Here is a 23,735-nt window from a genome sequence, read left to right on the forward strand (position 1 = left end):
TTATTTTTATTCTTTACTTCTACTTTACGTTTCATAATTTAGCCCAAATTATTTATCGGTTAGCTCTGTGATTGTTGATTGTGACATGCAAACTTGCATTTGTAGGATTTCCTTTAATACAAGCATGCAGATTCTTTTCCCCGCTTTACAGATTAAGTGAACATGAGATATGTGAAATTTTCAGACTTAGAATTCATAGTTTCAAATTATATCACATTAGCTGTGTGTATAGGTTGTAAACACTGCAGCAAGAAATATGGTGACACAGCCTCCTGCAGAACACAGTAGTGAAAGTAGATAATCAAAATGAGGTGCCACCACGTAGTGCCAAAGAGGTTCTTCACATAGGTTCAGTACCTGCAAAATGTTTTAGATAACAGTGAAGTCATCCGATTGTGAAACCCTATTTTGTTTGTTGCTCATAGTATAAGAATTCTTGCATATTTCAGCTGACCACTTCTTGGCCTGTCATGTGAATTTTGCATATTGGATTAGCCAAAGTTATGCGACAAGCTGTATTTGCATCAACACAAAAGAAAACTCTGTTTCTCTGCATTTGGATCAGTTTGGCGTGTGGTCCTCCGGTTTCACGAGGCTCCACTGCCATTAATAACCAACAACTCAAACAAAAATTATTCAAGGGACCACTGTTGCATGCTGGCATATGAGCCAGTATTAGCATCCCTTGCCTATACCAATTCCAACCATCTTCTGTATCATACTAATATCCATTTTACTATTTCTGTAGTACTATGCACTGCACTAGTAGCATTTGAGCATTTACTAGGCTCTGGTATCTGTAAATATAATGGACCAGGACCAGGACCACAGGTGGATGTATTTTCAGTTTGAACCATTTTAGACCAGTTACCGCTGAATGCTGATACGTAAAAATTCCTAATTTGATTATCTTAATGTCTGCAATGTTTAGAACAAGAAACTTAACTTTGATGAGGACACAATTATCTATCACGGAATTTTATTCATAACATGAATTGATGACAACCCTGATTATGACCCATAAAAAGATTGCTCAAAATCTGCATCAATGACCAAAATTTGGGTCACCGTTAATGGAACAGCTTACTGTTTGTAAAAGTTTATCATGTAATCAAGTTTAATTTGGAGTAACTTTCAATCTTCTTTTCCTGAGAAAACTCTGTAATAACCCCTCCCTACAGTCACCCTCTTCAACTGCGAGCTGCTTGACTCCATGCCTGAACCTGATCAGTTGTGAATTTGCCTGGTTCCGACAAAATGCAGGCCTCAATGATATCCTCACCCCAAATGCCATTACTTGAACAGAAGGAAGCCCTCCTCCTCGCACGCTCACCCGTTTTGAATAGCAGCTATGTTGTTAGTGAAGATGGGCACATCATAGTTATCTACCCGCTGTGTTGCTCTTTTTGTTCTTGCTTGGTCAAATTTTTCTTTATTGAACTAAAGTTATAACCAATACAATCAGACAGGCACCTCCAGTTAAAGGGCCGCCTAACTAGAAACTGCCTTTAAAGCTTGGGCAAAACAAAAATTACATCCAGCAGAAGCTTAGCAAACTTTGTAGTATATCTGACAAGGCCAATCTAGATTCAGCAAGAAGGCCTATTCATGTACAGATTCACTTCTCCTCTAACTAAACTTCACTCCTTTCTTGGCAAGCTTGTTGCAGCTATGTACAAAGTCAGAGAGTAAGTTTCTTGAGGATGCAAACCAAGGTACCCTCTTGTTAAAAAAAGCTGTAGCAGGTTATTAACAGGCTTATAATCTGACCGAAACAGACTTTCTGGAACTGAGTTGTAACTACCCATTCTTCTGCACATAATGCTGCCATCATCTCTGCAAGATTTTATGTAAAAAATCATTAGTACTTCAACGATGATAACAAATCAAGAACACACACTGCTGAATATATTTCAAATCCATCCAAATAGAAACGCATGAGTGAATTACATGAGGGTTACCAACAAAAAGTTTTTAGAGACTTCCCATTACTGCTAACTGCTATCCTGCTGTTCTGATCAAATGCAATTCTACAGACTACAAATGCATCATAAAGTTTCAATGCAGGACAGTCATAGCTCTATTATCTACCCCATGTTTAAGATGATTCTATATGCATAAAGCTGTTTCTGTTGATTGGATAAACAGGACTTTGTTACAGAAGGAAGCAAGAACAGAGAGGGTACATTCTAATTAATTACAGATGGGTATATACAGAAAGGATACAAATGCTGCAAGTACCTGCCACTGCCAGAAACAGCATATGAAGCTGCTGGACGAGACCCTCAAATGGAACAGATTCTTGGACAGTTAGGGAGTCCCAAGTTTTAAGTGTTTGTTGTGAAGGGAACCTAAATGATTGAGGTTCAATACCATTAATGTTAGATTTAAGAATAAATTGTGTAAAACTGGTTAAAAAGTTTTATGCTTCGATTAAAAAGTGTTAGATAGATTTGTGTTACTTAAATAGTTACCTGAACAAAGTGCAGACAGGGCTTACTAAAAGCCCTAATAGTGTCTCGAACTTTAGCATAATCAGTCTTCTCAACTGATTTTACTATACCATTTTAACAACCAATATTCTTCACTGATTATGAAATTGGTATAGTAGAATCCACAGAGAACACTGATTATGCCAAAGTTCAAAAACTACTAAAGCTTCTAACACAGTTCCATCAAACACTTTCTAATCGAAGCTTCAAAAATACGTTTTTGCTAATGAAGAACAAAGAGTTCAAAAAGCTTCAAAGAACCAAGATGTTAATTAATATTCTTAAATCTAACATGATTTGGTTACTAATTTACAAAATTATTCATAAATCTAACATTAATTGTATGGGGTCTCAATCATTTAGGACCCTGTATGACATAAATTTAAAACTTTGAGACCACTGATTGTCCAAAATTGATGTAATGGCGACATTTTCCAATCCATTCACACTATGAACGACCAACTTATTATTTTTTTTCGAATGAGAATGCTGATTAACACTCTTTCAAGGAGTATACACAATAACACACGATGAATGAGAATGTAAGATTAACACTCTTTCAAAGAGTTTGTACAAATATCGGATTCAGTTTTTAATTTCCCTAAAGAATCTGTAAGAGGTTCTTTGAAGGGTAAGTTTGGCATTTGTGTCAAATATAGCAAGTTTTGACCCAGCCTGGTATGCCAGCCAGAGTATTCTTAAGCAAAAACCAATAGGACAACAACCATATTTCTTTAACACCTCTTTTTTTAGATCATTGTCAATTTGAAGTTTTCTGCGTCACCGGGAAAATTTGGTGCTGCTTCCCCGGACATCTAAACAGGCAAACATAGAAGAAAAAGACTTTCAAGCAAATTTTGTTATTTGTTTGGTAATTGACTAGTATATTTCCTAGATCATCTTTAAATTTGGTAGTAACAGCCACCTTTCAGTACAGCTGTGTAGCCTTCAAATGACTCTAGCACAGCCCTATTGCAACAACCAAGCACCAATTTCAACATTTCTCTTATTTCCAACTCCACAAACTACAGAAAAGAGATTATGTATTCGATTGTAACATGATAAGACTAACCAAACAAAGTGCGGACAATAATGACCGCAAACCAGAACAAAAACTGAGGATAGTTTTATGTAGTCGATTCCACAACTTGAACTTCTAAATAATGGTGTCACTACTTGGTCGAATCGATTACTAGGAAAATCAAATTAACAACCTAAAATAATCAGAAATTCATATTAAATTTGATAGATTAAATTAGATACTACAAACAGCATAAACTTGATAGATTAAATTCATAGATTTCGATCTCACAGGGACAAATCCAGAACACACCAACATCAAAAATTCAATCAACTGAACAAATACAGTGATACCATATAAAGCCAAATTATAGCATATAGATGAAACCGATAGTCTCCTCTTCAAAAATCAAGGCTCTTTCCATGCTCCTCTAATTTCATAGACGATGTAGCTCAAGTAACTTAAAATTTCAATCTCAAAGCATCCTAATATCTTGAAAAGTCTCATTGTCAGGATCAGAAACAGGATACGTTTTGATCGATTCATTTTATCTGTTTAATATTCTTCTGAATCCTAGATGAAAAACAATTAGGTTCAATTTAAGAGCTGAGTTCCAAACATCTAAGCAACAGTGACAATACCCTAATTCTGATCCAAGTAAACCTACTGGTTCTCCTTCTTCTTTTCCTGAAACTAAACCATACTTATATCCTGCATTAATTCCCTCCTCACAATGTGTGTCATCTTATTGAATCCCATGGTCCAAATCATTGTTTTTTGGTGAGTTAATAGACAACGGTTCCATGAAAATGAACACTAGAAATCGTGAAGCTGACCTGCTCAGACTATATGTTGGACTTGGAGGAGGAAAAAAGATGGAGAAGTTGGTGAATAGTTTGAACAGAGAGAATGAAGAAATACCTCCAGTTTACAAACCCTACTTGTTTCCCTATTTCTTTATCACTTATTTTCTTTATTAATGCATATTCCAAACTCAGGCCCTAATGAATAACTTCCATACTTGCACAAATTACGGCAAAAAAAGGCAAAAAAAAAAAGAGAGATGAAGAGTTAGTTACCAGGTCAGGTCCTTCAGGAGCACTAGCACAAATTTCCTGATTAGGGCATCCAGCGCAAGAATCAGCTAGAAAAGCTGATTCTGATAGCGGACCTGGACAGTCTGCACGCAATAACACACACAAAAATCAATATTTGTTAAAGACCCCTAAACCTGAAACCGTATAAGAGAAAACCAACACTACCATACACCGCCGCCAGACTAGTTTCTCACACTCAATTAAAAAAGATGCTGAAACTCCAAAAAAACAAGACAAATTGAAAAATAACAAAGTCTAAAGTTAAAACTGCGGAAGAGAAAACCACTTACATTCGCTGGCATCTTCGGGGATTTCTTGGTTTACCATGGATTTCCCTGTTTCTTTCTTCTTCTACCTCTTCTTTGAATTTTTCTCTTTTTAGACAGTAGATTCACTCATTTAACAAAGCAAATCATAAGATAGTGCATCTCAGAGCACAAATAGTGTCTCACTTTCAATTACCACAGTTCCTAAGAACTCATTGCCGATACCCACACACAAGAAATCTAAAGAAAGAGAAAGAAATAGAACTGAGACACAAATCACAGTCACTTGCTACCAAGATGTAAGGCCTGTTCGAGTTTTAATAACAAGGATAACTTTTTCATTTCCGAAAGAAATAACTTTCAATTCTCTGGAATTGAATTCAATGCACTCCTCAACCAGTGCAATCAAAAACAGGATATTAGGGGGAATTCAATTCTAAGCCGGTGAAACTTGTTTGGTTCGGAAAATTGGACGAGTTCTCTTGTAATGGAATCCCTGACCCTCCAATTACCCCAAACCAAGCGCGTTGTAGAAGTGCTTGGTAACAATTGAGCTTCTAAACTGGTGTGTAGTATGTTACCATTCTTATTGATACTAATCATACGACAAAAGTCTGATGTTATAAATGTTTGTAAAAAATGAAGCAATATGAACAAACGGGACACCTGAAGTCATCGAGCAGTGTCCTTGCTTAATTAAGTCCAGTATGGAGACATAAACAGTTGTACTAATTGCTACCAGAGCAAGAAACAATGAAATTTTAATTTCATAAGCAAAAAGAGTGACGAAGACATAAATGAATTGAATTCCAGAACTGAGGAAAGCGGTAACAGCATTCTACACTACGCTGCTGATATACCACCTTCTCCTCAACTAAATTTAGTCTCTGATCATATACAACGAGAAACGCAGTAGTTCAAGGAGACAACGATAAGGATCATAAAATCATCTAGGAGAAAATAAGTAATAAGATTCTCATACCAACTATATATATGTCATGTAATTACAGACAACTCAATCCGCATAAGGCTTCCTACCGAATAAAAAAAGTAAATCCTACAATAACATTTTGTCTGAGGCATATGACATAATAAAAAACCAGCAAATCTTAACTATAGTTTCAGCTAATAATTTGAATCATACTGACCATTAGGACTACATGTGAAACTAACAATGAACTAGACAGCACAACCGTTAACACCGAAATCAGCCGCACTCAACGCATTACCCGTACCCTCCGGAACCGATAACAGGCAGTCCATAAAATCCCAATCTATTTTATCATTGTTACTCCTAATACTATTATGATTAATAGTCATGTCCTCTTCTTCTTCTTCCTTGTGTTGTTGTTCTTCTACTTCTTCCTTGTGTTGTTCTTCTACTTCTCCATTGGCGTACTTGGCAGCAATTTTTTGAATTTCAGCTCGAGTCAGCGAGTTAGAAACTACAATATTCGGAAGATTATCTGGGAAATTAAATGTAGTAGCTCCTCGACCACGTAAACAAAAGAGTGCAACATCAAAAGCTCTAGCTGCCTTCTCCGGTGTATCATGAGTACCTAACCAAATTCGTTCTTTACATTTTGGTATTCGAATTTCAGACACCCATTTACCCGATTTACGTTTTCTTATACCTTTATACTTCGTTAAACCCTCACCCTGATCCTCCATTAAACCCTAATAAGTATCAATTCTGCTTAATTGGGTATTGTTATGATCTTTCCTTTTGAAAAACCCTAATCAAACAAAATCAGGGTTTTATAAGACTGGGAGTGTGTTGTTATGCTGCATACCTGGTGGGTGTTGCTCAACTCACTAGAGACGGTGGTGTGGTGGTGGTGCAGCAGCGGAGAATTCTGCGTTTCTGAGATGCTCAGAGAGGGAGGAGAGAAGAATGTTTACCAACGAAGGGTTTTGAGTTTTTGACCGTGCCCTCTTGGGTCCAATAACAAGTTTTAAACCCGACCGACTTAAGGTGGAACCAAAAAAAAGAGCCCAAATGCATATCAAAATTAGGTGTACGACCAAAAAAAAATAATATTTTCATTGTCAGGTCCACAATTAATTTTAGGTACCGTGACATCCATAATTATTTCCGTGACACCATAATTATATGAAATTTTGAAAAATGTCTGCATAACAGGTTATACATCAGGGGTATAATTGACAACACAACTTGGATATAACATATCTAAAAAACCGTGCCTTGGAATTTTACAAATTTTATGTCGTTGGAAATATTTTTAAGAGAGCTACACAACGAGTACAAACAACAATATCAATTTTTTGTTTTTCAAAAAAAAATCGGAGGTGATCATCATTTTAGGTAAAATTTTCGAAAAATTGATACATAACCATTATGCAGCCACCAAAAAGGATGCATAACGCATTATGCAGACGCATAACGAATTATGCAACCATTTTCTCCACTGCATAACAAAGTTAGGTATCTATAACAAGTTATGTAGCCATTGTATTAGTGCGTACATAAAAAATAAATGCATAATGCATTATGCATCTATTTTCTCGATGCATAAAAGATTTTACAACAATTTTCTCGATGTATAATGCATTATGCAGCCGTATTTTCGGATGCATAACCTTTCACGACTGCATAACATGTTATGCAGATATTATTCTAGGTGCATGACAAGTTATGCAGTCTTTGTTTTGCTGGTTTCAATAGTAACAAAAAAGTTGTTGCCTGATGTATTATGCAACTGTTTTCTGGACTGCATAACAAGTTATGCAACCGTTTTCATAGATGCATACCAAATTATTCAACAACATTTCTCCATTTTCTCTGTCAGACCAACAATCTCTCACTGCATCCATAACTAGCAGACTCTATTACATCACCACAAACAGTTCATTCTTCCCATAACTCCAACAACATCCCAGCACCAACACTACCAAATCTGCAATTCAAAATCAAAAGTAACCCATCCATTCATTTCCCAATTACCAGCAACAAAAACCCAATTCCTTGTTCAATTTCAGATTGTCTAAAACCTCCATCAATTTCTCGAATCTTCTCATATAACGTCATATAAGATTCTCACTATACAATTCCTCTTCAGATCCTTCAAAAACAGAATACAATGGTTTCACATTTCCAGGAGTATATTACATTTCAGTAGCGCCATCAAAATCCACCATTTTCTTCCAGACTTAAGCCAAGACTAGCAAGTGTTATATGGTAAACAAGCCATTCAGGCGCTTGAACAAACACCTGCTGCGTGTAGAAGAGTTATGCCATATGGGCAAAGCCACAATGGAAGACCAACGTCTTGAAATATATCTGATATCAATAACCAGAAAGGAAATTTTAATAGAAGGAACAAAAATTCGGAGATATAAGCAATGAAGACCCATACAACTATTGGATTTTGTAAAACTCTATTTTGAATGGTTCGTACACGTCCTAATTGTGGTTGTTTTCAAGATATGCCATTTAATCATAAGCATCCCAAAATCACTCATCATCAATAACACAACCAAAAAAACGAAGAACAAGATTTTGCACAAGTTCAACCTGATTCTTTAATTTCAACTCGACAACGACACTTTTCTTTTGTCGTTGAGTTAGAATCACTCAGATAAGATCAAAAAGTGGGGTTGCAGTGTCAATTAGGAAGAAGACCAACTTCCCAACCGTAAATGTATTTTCTTGTTATTTACGGTTAGGAAATGAAGAATCCCTAGCCGCAACCGGTTGAAAACTCAAGTTTTAATACAAGTGTTTTTTACGCTAGGAAATAAAGAACACTTAGCTATTGAAAAAATGGGGGTCTAACAACACCACCCAATATTTCGCTTAGCAATCTGTATGGACAAACTCGAATGCACTTTTAAGAGAATCAACAAGACTCAATCAATTAAAAGTATATCAACGAGTTTATATCTCTCTCTTGATTTGATTTACTCAAGCAGGAACTGCGAGTTCTAATCAAACACAAGGAATAACTTGGATGGTACCAAAGACCAATATCCAAGGATCAATCAATTTAATCAACAACCAAAGGTTGGATATTCTAATTGATGATCTAAACGCACAACCTGTATTATTTCAATTATAAATATAATGCGGAAATAGAAATAACACAAACACCAGAATTTTGTTAACGAGGAAACTGCAAATGCAGAAAAACCCTGGGACCTAGTCCAGATTGAACACACACTGTATTAAGACGCTACAGACACTAGCCTACTCCAAGCTAACTTCGGACTGGACTGTAGTTGAACCCCAATCAGTCTCCCACTGATCCAAGGTACAGTTGTACTCCCTACGCCTCTGATCCCAGCAGGATACTACGCACTTGATTCCCTTAGCTGATCTCACCCACAACTAAGAGTTGCTACGACCCAAAGTCGCAGGCTTTGACAATAAACAAATTTGTCTTACACATACAAGTATATCAAAGGATCAATCTGTCTCCCACAGATAAACCTTAAAAGGTTTTGTTCCGTCTTTTGATAATAATCAAGGTGAACAGGAACCAATTGATAATCCGGTCTTATATTCCCGAAGAACAGCCTAGAGTTATCAATCACCTCACAACAATCTTAATCGTATGGTAGTGAAACAAGATGTTGCGGAATCACAAACAATGAGACGAAGATGTTTGTGATTACTTTTTATATCTTGCCTATCAGAGATATCAATCTCAATCCAATCAATCTGATTGTACTCGTACGATAGAAAATGCTATATCATACCACACAACTACGATAAAAGTAGTATCGGTCTGGCTTCACAATCCCAATGAAATTTTTCAGTCGTTAACCTGGTTTTAGAAGAAGAAAACCAAAGTTTAAAGGATAACCGACTCTAGTATGCAAACTAGTATCACACGTGAGGTGTGGAGATTAGTTTTGCACAGATTCTAGAGTTTCCTTTATATAGTCTTTCAAATCAGGGTTTTCAATTAAGTTACCTTGGTAACAAAGCAATCAATATCCACCGTTAGATGAAAATCTGATTTAGATTCAAGCTAATATTTCTCAACCGTTAGATCGAAAAATTAGCTTGTTATACAAACTTGACAATGCACGCTTCTAGGTTTGTTAACCGTACCCAAATGATGCACTTGTTGGTTCAACAATAGTTAACCAAAAGGTTAGCCATATGATCATTTCATATCAACTACGTTCTTCTTCACCATAACTAGTTCAAATGACTTCAAATGAACTAGTTAGAGAGTTGTTCAATTGCAAGGAAATCTCATGTACTACACAAGACACAATTGAAGCAAAGATGATTTGGTTCATGAAATTTTATAGCCACGGTTTGCAAATTGCATTCCTTAGTCTTTTTAAGTTTAAGTTCAGAAATCATCTTTAGATATATAACCTTCTCAAGTTTGCATACTAGGTTCACGGACTTAAGTTACCGGGCAGAGTTTACAAACTCCAGCAGAAATTCTCGGGTATGAGAACTTCGCCAGTTTGCGGACTTAGTTTCACGCAAGTAGTTTGTCAACTCCAGCAGAAATTCTCGGGTTTGATAACTTCGGAAGTTCGCGGACTTGGCTCACGCCATTCTTCCGGTTCTCTTGATCAACAAAGTTCGCAAACTTTGGTTCAAGGAATAGGACTTATACATAAATGTGTTTCCATAATAATGCTTATGTCCACTATTGGTTATGCAATCTAAACTCTCGTTTCAATCATTGAAACATTCTTAGAGGACGTTATACAGTTATTACACCATTTCTCGTCAAAGCAATTTTCAAGATGATTGAAACATATCATGACTTTTGTCACATGGTAAAGATAAACTTGGTTAAATCGAAAAGCTTACCAACTCATATTTCGAGATATAGATAGGAGAGGTATACTCGGCTCGAAATACCAAATGTGTATAATCAAAGTCTATATATATAGCATACTACTTCTTGTCTCAAAGAGTAGGATATAGAGTAGATAGACTTTTGAGTGATAGATAAGTTCAAGTCTTCTCATACCTTTTTGTCGAGAAGTTCCACCGGTTCCTTGAGTAGTTCTTCTACTTGTATGATGAATCTCCATGAAGTCCTTGAGCTCAACTACACTTTCTATCCTAGTCCGAGACTTAGCTATAATAGACTAGAAATCAATACTTATAGTTTTGATCACTAACATTGACAAACATGTTTGAGATAGCAACGCATACGAGTTCGACCGAGCAATGCTCTAACATATATAACCCATGTTTTTGAAAGATTTCGCAAATTTCCTAGCCGTAAATGGCTATTCCCAGCAGTAGATTCGGATACCAACATATAGGAACTTTTACGGTTGGGTTACTTGCCACTAAAGTTGATCGATAGTTATTTATGGATAAGTTATTTTCCATAACATGGTCTTGAATGAGTTATGATTGGGTTATCCCCAATTTTACCCAGATGCGAATAGGAGTTCATCATTTCCTAGTCGTAAACACCGTATTTATTGGGTTTTAAGACTAAACTGATAAAATCAACTAACATGAATAGATCCGATAGGTTATTACTTGATTTTAAAGTTTGTAAAAAAAAATTAACTAGATATTGGAAGTTTCCCACATGAGATGCAATTAGGAAATATTGTCCAAAAAAACACCAATATCATGTTTAATTATTTTAGAGGAACCAAACATATTTTAGATTTTTACACTTGCACAAAAGTTGCATATGAAACCTTAGTAATATAGTTTCAGAAAAATCTTTAGAAAATATAACTAACCAGTCTAACTCTTTTGTCACATCTCTACAACAATCCACAAATCCTGCAAGGTGATTTTTTTTTTATATGAAAAACGCCCGACATATGAAGAAAAAAAATTACTTAGTATAATGACAAGTGCAAAATTTAGTATTCCCCCTGTATATGAAGAGAAACAATCATATAGGTAAGAAACTTTACGAGTCACGAAAGATTTGTTTTCATCCTTTTACCTGAAACATGCAACAAAAAATTTCATCACGATATGAAAGGAAAACGTTGTTGCTATTATAGTTTATCTTCATATATTAGGTGTGCCTCATTTACTTTTTCACCTCATAAGATTGGTTAATTGTTATGGAGATATGACAGATTGGTTAGACTGGTTAGTTATATTTTTTTTAGTTGTTTCTAAAAAAATTGTATTATTGAGTTTGCATATACAACTTGATATTGTGTAAGTGTGAAAATCTAAAATAGGTTTGACTCCTGTATAATCATTAAACACGAAATTGGTGTTTTTTTTGTACAATTTTGCCCAATTGCGCTTCATGTGGGTAACTTCCGAAATCAAGTAATTTCTTTTATAAACTTCAAAATTAATTAATAACCTATAAGATCTATTCATATTAGTTTATTATGCCAATGACATTCATGTCTACCTTTACCATAATTTTTTTGGATAGATTCCAAGATCATGTAATAACCTATTAGATCTATTCATGTTAGTTTGTTATGATGTGATTCATGTTTATCATTAAATTAAAATCCAAACATAAAAATTTCAGAAAGACAAACACATTTGAACCTATTAAAAAGTTGAAAAGTAAACTTACTACATATTCCCTCTGTTCCACTTTAAATGAGGATCTTGGAATTTTCACCCAGATTGAGAAAAATGAAAGAGATTAAAAAAAAATCATCCATGTCCGTAAAAAATAAAATCCAAACATTAATTGTTATTATTATGTTTTAAAAGAAAAATTATGATTTCAAGACAAATTTCAAGGGTGTTCTTAGTAGTTTTGTGGAAAATATCAAAATCGGTCGAGTATTTTGGAACTAGAAAAAAACCATAAACTCTCATCTAAAGTGGAACAGAGGGAGTGTTATACGTGAAATTCTTTTTTGGAGGAGGTAATTTCTTGTCACTTCTTGATTGAACATTTTTATAATTGTTTCCCATGCATTTTGATCGAGGTTCGTCATTTCTAGGGTTTAGTGGTGGGAGCGAGAGATGAAAACTTCTGGGATTTTTTTCCTTTTAGAATTGAAAGAAATGATTATTAGTAAAAGTACAACTCTAAGGGATATTTCCGAAAATGTTTCTGATTTCTTACATTTTCCTTGTAAGATTGGTAAATTGTTACGGAGATGTGACTGAATGGTTAAACTGATTAGTTATATTTTCTAAAGCTTTTTCCGAAACTTCATTACTAAGTTTGTATATAGAACTTGAAATTGTGCAAGTGTGAAAATCTAAAATATGTTTGGTTCTTATAGAATCATTAAAAAAAAGACCAAACCATTTATAAAAATGCCAAACAAATTTGGAAACTTAACACAGTTCCAAGGATTCAGATGTTTGCTTGGGAGATCAAAACAAATATCCTACCGTGATTGGCCATTTCTCTGCTACATTCATAGCATTGATCCTAGTTGTCTCCTCTGTAAAAACCACCCTGAAACTAGTACCTCTTTATGGAATGCGGCTTTACAAGAGTTGTCTGGGCAAAATGCAATATTAATCTTAACGGAGCTACTCATTCTGTTAATAATATCTCTGAATGGTGTATATCCTGGTTCAAGAAAAACAAGAACCCTGTTTCTGGGAATACATAAATCTTTTAAGGCATATCAAGTAAAGACAATACCGGGTCATTAGATAGTAAATCTAAAAGCCCCTTAATCAAATATTTTTGATAATGGCAAAACTTCCCTTTTAGTATTAGTGGCTAATAATGATGATTAGTTGTTAATAATCTTGATTAGCGTTAAATATTAATGATTATTTATTAGGGATAATTAATTTATAAAACTTTGTGTTGATAAATTTGGGAGAAGAAGAATAAAAAGTTAACTTTTCTTTTGGAGACGGAGAAGATAAGTGAAGAAAAAACGTGTACTTTGATTCAAGTAATCAAAATGGATGAGCAGAGACAATCTTCATCTAGAAAAGCTAGGAAAATAAACATCAACAACAATAATAATCCGAAAATGGCTGATTTTAGATTATGAGAATGATTTTACCCAGACTCAAACTCAACCTTAAACTCAAACTCAAACTCATAATGATGAGAGCCAAATCATGAAGATGAATACATTGATGAGGAACCCAATGCTAACAATAAACAAATATACTTCTCGATTATGTTTAATTTCATTTTGTAGGTTGAAATCATCAAGAAATTGATTTTTTTTTCTGATATAGGCTCAGCTTGAAATTTTCAGCTGAACCTAACTTGTATGCTACAGAAGATGAACAATTTGGCTTACTCGAAATACAATAGTTATTGGCCGAACTTGTATTTTGTAACTTACGTCCTACTTACTAGTTAAATGTTCGGATAATAAGAAATTTTCATTCTAAGCCAAACCTTCTCCTGAGAATTTCAAAAAACCGAAGTTAAAGTTCGGTTTTTACTACAAATATCGTATCAACCAACCCATATATCCTTCCAAGTTCAGCTATTATTCAAAAAATCGTATCAGCCGAATATGTTACTGATTGTCTTAAAAAAAATTAATTTCATACACATTTATGGGTTCAAATTTTTATTACGTTTTTTTTTATTGTGCAACCTTTGTTAGGATGAATCAACCAAGAATTGGAAATGACCATAAAAGTGTTAAAAAAGTGAAGTCTCCTAATGGAGAACACCAAGGTCCAAATTCAACTCATTAAAATCAAGGAGATGTTATCTTCATCTTCAAGATAATGAAAAGACGAAGACTACGCAAAAAGAATGAGGTCATTCCGACATCAGACGAATAAGTTATGGTCAAAACAAGATCGAAAGACTTGAGTCTACAAAGAGAAGAAGTTCGGCTGGTAACTCATCAGCACGAGTCAGTCGAACTTGGAGCCTACAAATCAAGTTTTTTGAAGTGTTTATAGAGATATGTTTGGCTTGAAATTGGTCTAATCGAATCGGCTTGAAAGTGGTCTAATCATTAAAAACCAACTTTTCGCGAATTAAACCTATTATATCAATCATAAACAATAAAATAAGAGATGGGTTTGTAATAAACAATTTTTAATCCTCATTTCAGGAGTTGGTTCTTCAGTCGGTTGAACTTTTGGTTCAATTTTAGTTTCTGCACCATCATCTTCTATTTGTTCTTAAATTGATGGATTTTAAGAGGATTCAGAACGCCTACTTCCCACTATTTGCATTGTGCGGGTCAATCGACGACTAATTGTGGAGATGAAAAAATTTTTCAGACGATTCGTGAGGGTTGGGCATAATGAAAAAGAAGATATGTTTAGGATATACAACTAATTTTGATTTAAGATTTTAGTTTCTCCTATTGATAGACTAATTAATAATATATTAGATATATTCATATTAGTTTATTCTACCAATTACATTCATGTATACCTTTACCATTATCTGTATTTGATTTACTCCAAAATCAGGTAATAACCTACCAGATGTATTCTTATTAGCTTACTCTACCAATGAAATTCATGTTTACCTTTAGCAATAATGAATGATGATCTAACCATACAAATTTGCAGAAAGATAAACACATTTAAATATATAGAAAATTGGAAAGTAAACTTATTATCATCTTCGGAAGTCTTGTTTGGAAGATGTATTTTCTTGTTACTTCTTGATTGAACATTCTTATAATTTCCCATTTTGATTAGGGTTTGTTCTTTTTAGGGTTTAGTGGTTGGAGCGAGAGATGAAAATTTTGGGAACTTTCCATCTAGATTTAAAATAATGACTATTAATAAAAGTACAATTTTTGGGATCTTTCTGAAAATGTTTCTAATTTCATCCTCAAAATAAAAAATAAAAAATGAATTGGTGACTAACGTCGTAGTTAAACCTTGATATTACCTAATTTGTTTATTCTGTGATCCTTATCTTATGATATAAGGTTACTCGAACTAGATCAAGGATCGACTATTTCAGATCTGCTTTATTGATTCAAGATCCGAAGATAGGACTTGTAATCGTTCATTTTCAACATACTCCGTTCTGTATGTAATCGATCATACGGGAATAAAGTTGTTTGGGTAGGTGAAGACTGGATATTTGAAGACTGGAAGATTTGTTTTTTGGTATTCTGATCTTTGTGATACTTCGTGCACACTTAATTGACTAAGATCCAACAAGCTCTTTTATTTTGATAGACCTTTTATAGCTTGTTGTATAGATTTGTGATTTTTATTTTGATATTTCTCTTTGAGATTTACTTTGATGATTACTAACTAAGATTAATAATATTTATATCTTAGTTGATATAACCGATACAAAGGAGTTTATATTGATTAAACCGAAGAACCTTTGTAACTCAACATATCTCTGATTAACTTGTTGATTTGGGAGATTACTAGAGCGGTTACTAAAACATATTAGAACTTTACTGTTTCGAAATATGATCCAACGGTGTTGAGCGATATAAGTCCTCACAACAGGTGAAGCGATGATAGGTATTTAATTTATATGTGTAGAGTGTCAAATCCATACAAATAATTGTTATAATTCTTTCATATTATCCTTGTACTACTCTTCTTTTCTATTTTATTTGTTTCTTTAGGTGAATCATCCGAAATCGATAGAAATGGAGTTAAAATGAGCTAAGAAGAGAAAGGGGCTTCATTCCCGTCATGAAAATAATAAGTTCTAAGGTGCTAATACAACTCTTGGATACAAGTTCCAGGAACATTTACGGTTGGGAAAAGCATCCCTAAACCTAACCGTAAAATAGATGAATTTCCACTATAATTTGCATAAGGAATTACGACTAGGTTCACCCTAACCGTAAAATAAAGTGAAGATAAATGAATATTTGGTATTTGTACGTTGTAGAGGACGATGATACAAATGCAACCCAAAAAGAATGAGGTCAATCAGACATCGGATAAAGAACTTACAGCCGAAATAGCGATGGACAAAAAGTGTACATGAATAATTACGGCTAGGTCCAAGAGACTCAGACCCAACCGTAACCCTGGGTATTTTGAGATGATTTTCTTTTCAGAGTTACGGCTGGGTTGAACCAACCTGTAAGTAACGTGTTTGGCACGAATTTGGATTTCTAAATCAAGGAAAATGCGGTCCCGAAAGGATTCTAAACCCCATATCATGTGAGCACTATATAAGAAGAACCTCAATACAATAAGAAGATTTTAATAATAAAAAAAGGGGATATAAAAGAACTATACCACCCACAACAAACAGAGAGTACAAGGGAGAAGACCATCTTTCACACCTTGGAAACTAAATTCCACCTCTCGTATTACATCTTATTACCTCTAAACCTAGGTTTACCCCTTTAGGGGAAACCCATTTTTCTTTGTAATTATGAGCTATGAAGCACGGATACTTCAAATGACGTATCCGTATCGGACGTCGTATCAATATCAGATACTGGGGGATACATATCAGATACTTCATTTAAAGTGTCCCTTTTTATTAATTACGAAAAGGGTAGGGGATACCTCTTGGATACTCTAAGAGGGGATACTTCCTATAATATGATTGGAGCATATATAATATTTCCATTTGAGTGAAATCGGAGTATATACAATTTGAAGAGAAACAAGATTGTATCCCAACGTGCTGAGGATTTAGTGTTCGTTCATAGTAATATTCGTCTCCTTTCACGAAAAAGTGAAAATTATACATAAGGAGAAAGTAGAGTGTGGGATATCTGTGGAGATGTATTTGATCCATTATACGGTGAGAGAGCACTTGAAGTTGCAATTTTTCACTTGACGAGCTAGAACTAGAAACAGTGCTCTTTGATGAAGACAATATTGATGAGTGATGGGCGAGCGAGATGTTTGATAGATTTTATCTATTTATTTTTTTTAATTCCAAATAGTATTAAAGATTTTATTTTATTTTACGTGATATAATTTATTAAAATAAATTATTATGAAATTAATAAATACACGTATCGTTGCGTATCCCGTATCCTCATTTTTTGAAAATTGACGAATCCCCGTATCAGTATCCGTGCTTCATAGATTATGAGTAGCTAAACTTTCGTTGGTTAAGGATGAATTGGTTAATGTTCTAGACGTTTAGTTTGATTTGTTAATACAAGTTTGTTTGAAGTTTTAATCATCATTGATTGTCTTTTCTATACCTAGAGTTTATGAATTGTGTTTTCTATATCTAGGGTTTATGATTGATTATTAGATTGATTTGGGTGCACAACTAGATAATTCTATTGCTAGTGAAGAGTTGAGCGATCCGTAATTGTCGATCATCTCCTACACAAGTAGAAAATGTAAGACCTTAAGGGTATATAGATAACTGCACTACCATTAAACACACCTTAAAAAATCACCCTAAATGGGAAAACAATTATGTATGCCCAGAAATTTTCACTTATGCTCTAAAACAGGGTTCAAAAACAGTTTTTCCTCTCATTGGGGGAGTTGGGCAGATATTTGTGCCACAATCTGCTGGGAAGGCTAGATGTGAAGTGTTTTTTCCAGCAGACGGCTCCTAAACCTAGTATCACTGGAGTGGAGACCAAATAATTGACCGTTTGGACTATGTAAACAACTGCAGGCCTGCTCCACAGAAAATCAAATCCAAAGAAACCTTCCAACTGAGAATGAATCAAGATATAACTTCTTCATCTTCTTCTATCAAGCCAACTATGATAAAGTTACTGAGCTAACGGGAATTGGTTTATGTATCAAAACTTCCACAGGTAACACAATAGGAAGACGAAGCTACTCCATCTGAACCTACTCCAGAGACGAAGGAGACGGTCTAGCTTCCCTTGAAGTAGTGAGATGGGCAAGCATTTTGAAGTGCAGAAAAATAAATCTGGCTGGAACCAACAGGAAATTATCAAGGGCTTTGGGAGGAGCAACCAGAACTACCTGCTGGCAAGCAAACTGCAAATTTATTAACAATATAATTAGCTTAAGGAGTAATTTCACTGGTATCTTTTGTAAGGAATTCAACTTCAAACACTTTAAAGACATTGGTAACCTTGCTTATCAGGGTTACTCTCGACATCTCCCATACTACTGGATTGATGTATTGGAGTTAACTTCTCACTTGTAATTCTGCTTCTTTCTTTCTATTATCAAACAAAAACAAAATACCAAGACAAAGTTATTAAAGGACTCCCCATTATTGCTGATTGCTATCCTGCTGTTTTAATCAAATGCAATTCTGCAGACTATAAGTTTATCATAGACATTCCCATGTTTAAACTGATTCTATGTGCATAAAGCTGCTTTTTGTTAATTGAATAAACAGGAATTTGTGACAGAAAAAAGCAAGTACAGAAGAGGGTACATTCTATAAAAAAAATGAAAGGAAAAGGTTAAAGCTTTATTCAATAAGAGAAAAAAGAGCTACAAAGAGAGGAGCATAACAAAAAGTGCAGCAAAAGAAAGAAACGAAGGCCTAAGCTAGACCAGAACCAAGAAAGAAGGTATAGTGCAATCCCCCCCCTCCTCCCCCCCCCCCCCCCCCCCCCCCCCCCCCCCCACAGCTCCAAGAGCATACAAAATAAAAAAAACTCACCCAAAAACTCAAACTACTACTTTCTTGCATTCAAGAGTACATTCTAATTACAAGAGCTTGGTGTTCTTTCGCTGGACCAAGCAACTCAAGAGTACATTCTAATTACAGATAGGTATATACAGGGAGGATACATATATGCTGTGAGTACCTACCAGAAACAGTATATGAAGCTGTAGACCTTCAAATGGAACAGATTCTAGGACGATCGAGGAATAAAAATAGATTTTCTGTTCAGTACGTAAATTCTTATGAGATCCTCCAACCTATGTATCGTACTTGTACCAAAATGATAACTCAAACTAAGAGTTTATATGGGATCCAGAACTACTTTGCAGCAAAGTGAGTGATTATATAATCCTAACATGTCTACCCAAGGATAAAACAACAAACCTTGAAGACCTCGGCCAATGTCAGTCGCTACCAACTTTGCACGCCAAGCTGTTTCGTCCAGAGAAGTTTGAGCTAAAGGGTTGAAGCAAATGTGGTCCCCAAGCCGAGGATGAGTCTCAAAATGTAATTCATGGTCTGTAGAACCAAATGCAGCTTTAACCATTGCCACCACAGGTTTTCAAAAGGCACCAAATTTCTCGACTGCATTTGGAGTAAAATCAAAACAATTGTCTATCCAACCCGATTATAAGCCTCATCTTCAAATTTGTTAACAGCAGCCACCCCTTGGCATAGCTTAGTAGCTTTCTCATTAACTCGAGCACTTTCCCATCTCAACTTCCAGATATGCAAACTTTGCAACAACCAACCATCAACTTCAACATTTCTCTTGTTTCTAACTCCACAAACTACAGAAAATTGATTACGTAGACGATTGTAACATAATAACACTAACCAAATAAAGTGCGGATAACATTGACCACAAACCAACAAAAAAAAAGTGCGGATAATTGTAATTTGAACTTCTCAACAATGGTGTCACTACTTGGTCTAATCGACTACCAAGTTAGAAAATCATGAACCATATTAACAACCCAAAATAACCACAATTTCATATAAATTTCTGACATCAATCACTACAAACGGCCTAAACTTGGTAGATTAAATTCATAGTTCTCGAATCACACCTAAACAAATCCAAGAACAAACCAGACATCCAATCAAGTGAACAAAGACAGTAAAATATGAAAACAAATAATAGCATATATAAGAAACCAATAATCTCCTCTTCAAAAATCAAGGTTCCTTCCATGCTACAATTTCATAGACTATGTAGCTGAAATGACTATAATTCAATCTCAAAGCATTCATAATATCTTGCACACTCACATTCTCAGGATCAAAAACTGGATATGTTTTGATCAATTCATTCATCTGTTTAATATTCTGTTGAATCCTAGATGAGTAGCAATTAAGTTTGATCTTAAGATCTGAGTTCCACACATCTAAACAACCTTGGAAATACCCTAATTCTGCTCCAATTTCAAATCCTAACATTAATCCTACTTGTTTTCCTTCTTCTTTTCCTGAAACTAAACCATCTTTATATCCTGTGTTAATTCCCTCCTGACTATGTGTATCATCTAGTGAACTTATCGAATCCCATGGATCCACATCAACGTTTTCTGTTGGTGAACACGACTATGCCGTTGGACTGCACAACAAGGCGTCATATGTTAACATAACAAAAATCAGATACTAACAATCAGTGTATACCTACCTATACATGAATGGATACAACAACAAGTAAGAAAAAATTTTGAGCAGAAAATCGGTACTTGCTTCACTATCTACACATGAATTATGCTTGTGTGTGAATTGCAATATTAGACAGGGAGACAAATTTCTGTTTCTTCTAGTTATATCATTGTATTTTAGTGCAAGAGCCAACATAAACAGCAAGACCAAGGTGCAAATGTGCAACTGCCAACTCCATATTCTACTTCCATGACTAATAAGTGATGAAATTAAATGCCATTCGTCTTCTCTTAGACAAATTCACAAACGGTTGCAGTGCACAACTAAAACTGAAGAAAAAAAACTAGGAACATTTACCAAAAGATTGTAGAGGCTTCTGGATATGCAAGAAATTATTTGATGTAGCAGCAGCAAATGAATAATTGGCTGACGGTGAAGTGGCAGTAATAATCTGACCATGAATGGCTGAAGATAGGAAAAAAATAAAGAAACGAGAGACCGAAAGAAGTTGTATAACCGATCATTAGTAAAGAAAAAGGCAAAAAAGAAGAACTCAAAAAAGTGCCCATATGCAGGATCGAACTACAGACCTCCAGTTTACAAGACTGGCGCTCTACCACTGAGCTATACGGACTGCTATTGTTATCCAAAAATTTTTAGACAATTTTGACAGATATGGTCCAACGCGGATGTAGTTACCTTTACAAGGGTACATCTAGATTCTTTGTTTAACTGAAGGTCCGAAATAGTTTAATTTAAAATAACGAAAAGACATGATAAGCCCTCGCACCAAACGTGTGTAAGATACACGATTTAGATTTCCACCGGTTACAAACTATTGATTAGGGCTTTTGAAAACTGAAAAGAATAATCAAGAAACGAAACCAAGTGAGAGAAGAAAAGAATTGAAAATAAAAAAACTATCGCCGTCTATGGTTTCTCTTCATCATTCAAAGAGGAAAAACATCTTACCAAATCAAAAATAACTAATCAAATCTTCGCCGCTACTCAAAATCAGTTTAACAAGTCAAAATCACTTCAATCTTTGATTTATCCATGCATATATTCTAGAGGAGTGTATGAAGACTATGCTGAGAAAAATGTAGACAATATACAAAATCTTAATCGATAAAAATATGTATTTATGTTACTAATATTTGGAATTCAGAAGAGTGTATAGAATCTGCACTCATAAAAAAATGTGTATTTATGTTTATGTTTCAGCCTTCGTCAAGTATGCTCGAAAATATTACTGTTATGGAGAAGAAAGCTTTAAATGATATTACAAAGAGGTCGCAAAGACAACAAGAAATGGATAGTGTTGAAGAGGAAAGAGTCCCAAAGGTGCGAGAAACAGATGGTGTTGAACAAGAAGAAATCCCAGAGGTGTGAAAACAAGGAGGAGTGAATGGTTATGAACAGAAAAAATTGGAAGAGTTACAGCCCAGCATAGATAAAATATAGATAGTGATGGAGAGCATGAAGGAAAATGGTGACTCAATAGATCCAAGGATGGCATTTGTTGAACAACATATATTATAAAGCTTACCCAGATGAGGCCTGACTCTTAAAGAAAAACATCTTCAAAGGCTGATTATGACCATGACTCTAATTCTTTGGTGGAGAAAAACCGCATTCAGATAGTGAGACTGATAAATAAGAGACATGAACCATTTCGCAAACCATAGATATCTGAGTTCAGAAATACATGAAAGTTGGTGAACCAGTTTGAAAATCGTGAGTTCAATTGGGAACAGTTCACGAACCGTTGTGAACTGAATTCTTGAAGTTGGTATTATAGGATACCATTTGAAGAACCCAGTTCACAAACCATGGTCAACTGAGCTCGGTAGTCTTGTAGGGTTGGTGAGGTTTTCGTAATCTCTTGCTTTTCTGTTATCGAGATTTTCGCAATATGTATATAAAGTTAGTATTATGATAGTTCGTGTATTCTGATCTTGCTTTTCTGTTATGGAGGTTATCGTAATCTCTTTCAGGCAACATAGATAGTAATCGCAAAGTTCTCTTCGTCTCAGACTTTGTGATTCCTCAAGATAGATATATGAAAGATGATCTTAATTGATCTTTTTAAGATTGTTCTTGAGAGGTGGTTAAGAATCAAGACTGCTCTTTAGGAGTCGTAAGTTCCGAAATTGTGATGTTTGCTAACTTTGTCCATTACAAACAAAATTATTCACCTTGATCATTGATCTAAACGGAAATCAAATAGGCTTATCTGTTAGATGCAGATTGGTATCAAAAGTCTTCAATTCGGCTGAAGCAACTCTTAGGCTATAAAGGACATTAGCTAAGTGAATCAATTATGTTGATCCTTACGAGGTTTAGGAGATGTAAGGATTGCGACTGTAACCGAATGGCTTGGAAGGTGTATTCTGTTAGAGCACTGCTCGGTCAAAATCGCAAGCGTTGCTATCTCAATCTTGTTTGTCAAGTTTAGTTGATCAAAACTATATACTTGATTTCTAGTCTACTTATAGTTATGTCTCGGATTAGGATAAAAATATGTAATGGAGCTTTAGACTTCACTGCATTCACGAATTGAAGAAGAAGATCTACTGAAGAGCTTGGAGGAACTTCATCAACAAAAGGTATGTGGAGACTAAAACTTATCTATTACTCAGAAGTCTATTATATTTTATATTCTAATGAGACTAAGTCATATGCTATATAGACTTTTACATTATACACATTTGATATTTCGAGCCGAGTTTATCTCGCTTATCTATTTCTCGAAATATATGTTGGAAGCTTTTAGCTTTAGCTAAGTTCAT

The 23,735-nt window shown here is 34.8% G+C and overlaps 1 protein-coding gene, 1 long non-coding RNA gene and 1 other non-coding gene across 3 annotated transcripts; all 3 read right to left on the reverse strand.

Moving 5' to 3' along the window:
* Window positions 1-1,487: 1,487 nt before the first annotated feature.
* On the reverse strand, window positions 1,488-5,289 carry LOC113361028. Its single transcript, XR_003364919.1, has 3 exons — window positions 4,901-5,289; window positions 4,593-4,693; window positions 1,488-1,836 (listed from the first exon to the last, which is right to left on the reverse strand). It is a non-coding gene; the product is annotated as an uncharacterized LOC113361028 (long non-coding RNA).
* A 766-nt stretch (window positions 5,290-6,055) lies between these two features.
* On the reverse strand, window positions 6,056-6,547 carry LOC113359169 (ethylene-responsive transcription factor ERF018-like). The gene has a single exon (XM_026602845.1). The coding sequence runs from the start codon at window positions 6,545-6,547 to the stop codon at window positions 6,056-6,058; it is 492 nt and encodes a 163-aa protein (XP_026458630.1).
* Window positions 6,548-21,505: 14,958 nt separating this feature from the next.
* On the reverse strand, window positions 21,506-21,577 carry TRNAT-UGU. Its single transcript has one exon. It is a non-coding gene; the product is annotated as a tRNA-Thr (tRNA).
* Between the last annotated feature and the right edge of the window lie 2,158 nt (window positions 21,578-23,735).

Source organism: Papaver somniferum, chromosome 3 (assembly GCF_003573695.1).
Source record: "Papaver somniferum cultivar HN1 chromosome 3, ASM357369v1, whole genome shotgun sequence".
NCBI classification, from domain to species: Eukaryota; Viridiplantae; Streptophyta; class Magnoliopsida; order Ranunculales; family Papaveraceae; genus Papaver; species Papaver somniferum.

Excerpts from the sequence above, each read along its gene's own strand:
- LOC113359169 (XM_026602845.1), bottom strand. The coding sequence starts at position 6,547 with ATGGAGGATCAGGGTGAGGGTTTAACGAAGTATAAAGGTATAAGAAAA.